Source organism: Nicrophorus vespilloides, unplaced genomic scaffold (genome assembly GCF_001412225.1).
Source record: "Nicrophorus vespilloides isolate i.1.1-1 unplaced genomic scaffold, Nicve_v1.0, whole genome shotgun sequence".
Lineage (NCBI taxonomy): Eukaryota > Metazoa > Arthropoda > Insecta > Coleoptera > Silphidae > Nicrophorus > Nicrophorus vespilloides.
This window is the reverse complement of record NW_017095579.1, coordinates 12,796-20,048: the sequence shown is the minus strand read 5'-3', so window position 1 is coordinate 20,048 and position 7,253 is coordinate 12,796. Positions and strand designations below refer to the sequence as shown.

At 35.3% G+C, this 7,253-nt stretch overlaps 1 protein-coding gene across 1 annotated transcript in view; it reads right to left on the bottom strand.

The window, feature by feature from the left end:
* Positions 1 to 1,792: 1,792 nt before the first annotated feature.
* LOC108557562 (glutamate receptor ionotropic, kainate 2-like) overlaps positions 1,793 to 7,253 on the bottom strand; it is an 18,032-nt gene continuing 12,571 nt past the window's right edge. Inside the window, exons 4-10 of the mRNA XM_017914126.1 lie at positions 7,060 to 7,164; positions 5,245 to 5,488; positions 4,974 to 5,164; positions 4,157 to 4,354; positions 3,691 to 4,081; positions 2,625 to 2,878; positions 1,793 to 2,512 (exon numbers count right to left, since the gene is read on the bottom strand). Of these exons, the coding sequence (XP_017769615.1) occupies positions 2,447 to 2,512; positions 2,625 to 2,878; positions 3,691 to 4,081; positions 4,157 to 4,354; positions 4,974 to 5,164; positions 5,245 to 5,488; positions 7,060 to 7,164 (1,449 nt within the window). The 3' untranslated portion in view covers positions 1,793 to 2,446. The remainder of the gene's footprint in view (positions 2,513 to 2,624; positions 2,879 to 3,690; positions 4,082 to 4,156; positions 4,355 to 4,973; positions 5,165 to 5,244; positions 5,489 to 7,059; positions 7,165 to 7,253) is intronic.

Sequence of the window (7,253 nt, the reverse complement as noted above, 5' to 3'; positions counted from 1 at the left end):
TAAGTACAGTGAAACCTCACTTAACGAGTTTAATCCGTTTTAAAATTTCAGGATTTTTACTTGTATAGTGAAACATATTCAAGTTTTAAAAATGATGAAGAAGGCGCGCAATCCGGCGCGCAAGCGAGGTTCCACTGTACTAAGTATAGGTCAAAATGACCCGTTTATTAATTATTCAAACAAATTGAACAAATTATTAATTTTTACAACAATCCATCCGGTGTAATTACGGGTTAAAGAAAACAAAGTTTAATGATTAATTTTAAATGGAATGTAATATTAATTAAATACTATTTAATTTTTTGTTAATGATTAAATTTAATTTTTAATTGGCGATTACCGTTCGCTGCGAATTCATAATTATTGCTAATTTATTAATATGGAAATTTGATAGTGAATTATTTGGATTTAATTAAAATTAAAATCGAACATGTATACTCACCGGATTTTCAGTGCTCACATCGGTCACTCTGTGAATTATCAACATTTCATATAATAAATTGCATGAAAATTTATTATTTAAAATTAATGAGAACAAATATATAAAAAAAAAAACTTACATACTTACTGTATTTACTAACATAGATTTCATTTGAAAATATTTATTTTGAAAATTAATTATACTTACTTTACAAGATCTAAGGAATATTGAGTAAATACAAATTAAAAAATTGTATGTTTTCGTCAACTGTTTTATTACAAACTTAATACATTACTTTAAATTTTCATATAATATATATATTTATATAATGTCTGTATTCCTCATCGTCGGATTAACACTAACAAAAATTAGATTAACACGTTCATTCAATTAAACTGTCTCTCGCGTTCCGATTTCGTCGATCATCAACATACAATAACAATATTTATTTAAAATTAGTAACAGATAAAATAAACAAACAACGAAAATGCACTTTGTGTATTTAGATACATTAATTCGTGAATTGATTCAACTTCAGTGAATCTCGGATTTTAACATCAAAGGAAGAGGAAAAACGCAGTTTTTTTTTATACCCATTCATTCATCTCCCATTAATTGATTTGTAAATATGAAGAGTGGATATTTTGCACGGATTCTCGAATTTCTCTTCGAATTCCTATAATCCATTCATTTGCAAATCGATGTCGAATACTCGTGTTGTGTAAATTGATATATTAAACAAAACAAGCATGTAAAAACGTAACGGGATTGTAATTCGATGCACGAGGATTTGAAATTAAAACCTCAGATTACATTAAATCTGTTTTAATTAATAGGAAATAATCTCCTCTTCCTTCCTCCAATTACTGTTTTTGTATTGATCGTATTTGGTTTTGGTTTGGAAATTGAAATATGCAATACCAATGCGAAAAATGTACATATTTGTTTTCTGAAGCAAAATGTAATTTAAATTCTTTTCAAATGCACTAATTGAAAACATACTGAATGCAGTGTTTTTTTTTGTTCATGAAAAATATATAGAGAAACAATATTTTTGGTTTAATAATATCGAAGTTTCTTAAAGAATTTGATTTCATTATATAAAATTCATAATTTATAATATTTTTGTAAATAAATTTCAAAATGCTATGATCAATGTATGAAAGAGAATTGATTTGTAAAATTCGATTTGATCAAACTTTACAAAATTATCCAAAATTTTTAAATTGATAATACTAATAGTGAAAAGAATGGAATTGAGTAAATAGTTAGAAATGATAATTTTAATAATTACTTTATAAATAATAGAAATGTTGGTCAGGCTATAAAGTATTAATAAATTAAAGTGTTGCTGCAGAAAATTTTAATTATTTGACTGTTTTGCTTGGTACTGTAAATATGTATTAATGTGATAATGTAATTGAATTTGTTTTTGGAAAAGTTTTTGTCTTTGGATGGTAAATGTGTGAGAAGGGTGATGATCGAGGACGGAGTGAAGGAGTAAAGACCACACGCGCGCATTGAATATTCAGGTTTCCTCTCCTCTCCTATGAATTTTTTCTCTTCTTTTGGTAGATGATGATGATGATGATTATGGTTGGTGAGATTATTAGAACATTAGTTTTCGTTACGCGCGTCTCAGTCCTTTATCGTATGATTCAATTTACAATCTAAATATCACAAGGTGGTGGTCCTACTCACGACGGCGTCCGGCAGTGTTCTGTTAACTACGTCTGGATTATTGGGACTACTGATATCACAATCGAACTTCCAGAGGATCTCGTCCGTCTTGAGGCCGCTCTGGACGACGTCGCAGGCGTTCGCCGAGCTGACGGTCTTCGGGCCGACGAGGTTGGCGTTCTTCGGGATGTACGGCGGATGGTAGGGTGTCGGTCTGTAGCTGAGGGTGGCCGCCCTCTGTCCGCGCGACGTCGGATTCGATGGACCACCGCAGCAGTCGCGGATGGCGCTCGTCGAACAGGTGAACGTCGAGACGACCCCTCCGGCGCCGCTGAGCAGCTTGCGCTAGGTGTCCACATCGTAGGTTATTGGTGACTTTTTCATCTCCATCATCGGCAGAATGACTCCCTCCTGCACAACAAGTACAAAGCAAAGAGTTTTTTTTTTGTTTGTTCGTTTTTTTTCAATTTAACATTTAAAGGGCGCATGCAGCGGCGCGGTGAAAAGGACACAACGAACTCACCCCGTTCAAGTGGGGAAGATCGAGTGCGGCTGGGACGTAGGTCGTTGCTGGGCTGCACCTGGTGCACGTCCTCCGCAGAGCCGGTCTCTGCCTCGAACCGTGACATCTGACCGCAAAACGCAATTCCTCCGCCATCTCCGAACACAGACTCTGCCGATCGGTCTGAGCGTTTTTCTTGCTGTTCCAACAGAACTCCAGAATAGCCACAAGAATTGCTAGTGCTAAACCGCACAGTAAAACCACGAAAACCCCACCTACAATAGAAATAATCCATACTGATTTTATTAAATCCAAAAGACAATATTGAATTATTAATTTCAAATCAAATATTGTTTTTCAAAATTTAATTGTTTGATTTGCAATGATTTCAATTCGTTTTATAAAAATAATAGTAAGTAGTTGAAAAAGTAAAACGAAAATTTAGGGAAAAATAATCCATACTGATTTTATTAAATCCAAAAGACAATATTAATTAATTTCAAATAAATCATTGTTTTTCAAAATTTAATTGTTTGATTTGCAATTATTTCAATTCGTTTTATAAAAATAATAGTAAATAGTTGAAAAAGTAAAACGGAAATTTAGGGAAACATAATTCATACTGATTTTATTAAATCCGAAAGACAATATTGAATTAATAATTTCTAATCAAATATTGTTTTTCAAAATTTAATTGTTTGATTTGCAATGATTTCAATTCGTTTTATAAAAATTATAGTAAATAGTTGAAAAAGTAAAACGGAAATTTAGGGAGAAATAATCCATATTGATTTTATTAAATCCAAAAGACAATATTAATTAATTTCAAATCAATCATTGTTTTTCAAAATTTAATTGTTTGATTTGCAATGATTTCAATTCGTTTTATAAAAATAATAGTAAATAGTTGAAAAAGTAAAACGGAAATTTAGGGAGAAATTAAAAGAAATTATAATAATAATAGTAAATAGTTGAAAAAGTAAAACGGAAATTTAGGGAGAAATTAAAAGAAAAGAATGGAACACGAAAGTAAGTAACCGGAGAAGTGCCTTTGTCTGTAGGTAGTAAGATGGATGATTATACTCACCGATGTTTTCAACGCCAAGTGCGTTCGCCTTGGACTCTTTGCTTTTATCGTCTCGGTTACAGACATCGCCTGTGTTTTTCCACCACTTGTCGTACAGGATCTGTATGACGCCCTTCTCCTGTAGCTCGAGAATAGCCAACGAGATCTTATCCCTCCAGGGACTACCTTTCGGCGTTGCGATTCCGTATCCCTTCGAGTCGAGCAGTCCACCGATTTGAGTCAGGTTGCAGTCCCTCTGCACGGCGTAATCCAGCATAGTGGATTCCATTAAGAAGGCGTAGTCACCTTCGAGCACCCTCTGCACTCCCTCGTCGTACGTGGACACGAAAACAGGCGGCTTTTTGCTCTCCATGAAGCGCCACATCTTCTGGTAAATACCGATTTTGGAATCCTATATAAAAATCAAATCACCGTTTAGTGAAAAAAATGAAGTGCGAAGTCGAGGCGCACTCTGTCAAGCAATTACTCGGAAAAAAGTCATGGTGCTTCCGCCCTCCAAAGTGCCGTAATTGATTTCCGTCTGCTCGGCCAAATCGTGGGCACTTTCGATCGGAGTTATCATCCTTTCCACCGTCAGGAAGGCGGCCAAATTCGCCGTGTACGAGGATATTATGATCAAGGTGAAGAACCACCAGATTCCTCCGACGATTCTCGTGGATGTAGCCTGAAATTCGCGTTTAGTTATACAAAAAAAAAAACAACAGATATTTTGGAACACGTTGTCGCTGCTACGGGATTGGAATATGTAGGATATGGCGTTTCATTTGCTCTCTGGGCTTAATTTGATTAATGCCAGTCGGAAATTTGCAAACATTAAAGTTTTGCCCTTAACTCCAACAAACCACCTCATCTTCTTCCTCCTCCGTCTTCCAAAATTCTAACCCCTCGGGTGTGTTAAGTGTAAATGGGTATAATTTTGTACACAAATTGACATTACCGAGCAATTACAAATGCGTACATATGCACCCAATTCACGGATCATTTAACTATCGCGTACAAAGCAGAATTTAACTATTTACAATACATTATTCTAGTTTTTAAACATATTATATAATATGAAGAATAAAGTTTAACATAAAGTGATTGCTAATTAAATTTTCTATTTGATCTTGTAAGATTTTAAGTTATTAATTCAGATAAATCTTAGCAATACAATGTTTGTTCTACAATTAAATAAATCAAACTACATATTAACTAGCTTGGAGAAAATACAGTGGTATACTTGGTAGTTGATGTATGTAGCTTAAATGTGTGTTTTTTTTTTTGTAGAACAAGCATTGTACCTTAGGATTCAAGTCAGAGCCTTGTTGCATCAGAGTCCCGATGGCAAACCAGAAGCTATTGCAGATGGTAAAATCGTTCTCGAGCATCTCGAGAGAGCTTAGGACGTATTCAGACTCCAGATCATCCTCAATCGTCGACTCTAGATCATCCTCAACCGCATCGATAAATCCCGCCAAATCGCTTCCAATCCCTTATTTTTTTTGAGATAAGAAACCTTTAATACACTCTTCCACAATAGTACTGACTTTATAAAATAGTGGCAACAATTACCAGATGATTCGCAACCGGAATGAAGTTCGCAATCCATCGTCTCCGCATAATGATATTCTCCCTGCAATCGCCTCAGAACGCACTCGTCGCACTGTTCCGGCTCGTGCCATTCGCAGGGCGAGAATCTCGCCACGATCCAAATGGTTAAAGAGACCAGAAGATAAGCTATTCCCATGTACAGCCAAATCTCAATTGCTAATGGCGTGAGGAACGAGAAGAGGCGACTCGGAACGCGCACGGAAACCTGTCGAACGAACAAAAATTTGACTACAGTTCCTTGTAAACTCGAACGAAAAACCCTTGAATATCTGAAAAAAAAGTAATTTGAATAACCAGTGCGTCGATTCGGATTTGCGTTTGAATTTCTATAGTCGTTTGTAGTTCGAGAATCAATTTTTCGATATAAAATCAGTTGAAGGAATATTGCTATAACTTTAGCTTGGTGTACCTTATAAATTAACAGGAAGAAGTGCATAATCGCAATGATATTGGGCGTAGTTAAATTCTGCTTTTGTGTTTGCGGGTGCGTTCATTCCAAGTCACATAAAAAAAAAGGTTGCGAAAGAAAAATTTAATTAGCGAGTTTTTTTCCCGTCGTCCGAACGGGACGCCGTTTAATTATAGGATTTGGTCTTAAACCAGTCCCAGGACCAATTTTATCGGGAACCAATTACGTGCCGCTCCCCCGCAATTATTCGCTAGCCGTGAGTTGGAGAGAGAGAGAGAAATATCATCCTCTGGAGTGTAGAACGCACGGAATGGAGAAGGGAAATAAATGGGGAAAGAAAAGGGAACACATATAGAAAGAACAGAAAAAAATATTTTCTTTCTTTTTGTCTGTGTGTTAATGGGAGTTGCATGCGAGCGGATGGATAATAGATATATATAGATTTCGTTGTTTTTGTCGAGACCTTGGGATTGAGTCCTGAGCCTTGGCGCAGGAAAGTGCCCGTTATAAACCAGAAGCTGTTGGAAACAGAGAATTGGTTCTCGACGATATCGGATTCCTGGTGGCAAGGGTGAGGGTTGTTCCATTCGTACGGGGAGAATCGTGCCATCACGAAGAGGGTGAACGAGACCAGCATGTAAGCCGCAAGGACGTACAGCCAAATCTCCACGGCCAAAGGATTCATGAAGCTGAACAGACGAGTCGGCTGACTCGTCGGGACCTATCCAGAGAAAAAAAAAAGAAACAAACAAACGACATGCTCACAAACGGTTTTCTACCCCCTCAGAAACGTTCCCTCTTGCACTTAAATCTACACAAATACAAGAAAATAAATAAAAAATAAAATGCGTCGAGCGGAAAACCATGAATTGTTACGCAAACAAATAAATAATAACTGCGTGGAAGTTTATTAAAAATCCCACAATTTATTCTATTTGAAAGAAAAGTGAAAAAGAAAGTTTGAGAACTGAGAGAAAAGAAAATCGGTAATTATTTTCAATGCGAGTTTGATTGAGAAGAAAAAGAACGTAAAAAAATATAAATAAATTAAAATTTTAAATTTTCCGCGGAAAAACGAAGGTACAATAAAAAAGTTTTTCAATTAGCCGCAGACAGCTCAGCGGTTTCATCGAATAATAATGAGGATTTCGGAAGGGAGCGAATGCCAAAAAAATACAACGTACGTAAAAAAATTAATAATAAAAAAATAATGTTAGCTGAAATTTTTAGGTAATAACGAAATTTCACCACGCTGTCCGTAATTGATTACTGTTTTATAAGAGTATTAAAAAAAATGTGCCGTTAAAATGAAGTGTAATAAAAAAAATGTATGTGTGAGGTTTTAAGGTGTGGAAATATGATTTTACCTTGAATAGGATTCCGATGCCCAAGTTCATGAAGGGTTTCGTGAAATCTATGACGCTTTCTCTGGCGTAGTTTATGGTCATCGAAGCGACTGCTAGATCTGCTCTCTGTGAAAATATAAAAAGAAGTTTTAATTATAATTTAATTTAAAATAACAATTTTTAGTATATTTTAATATTACTAGGAGAAAATAAGT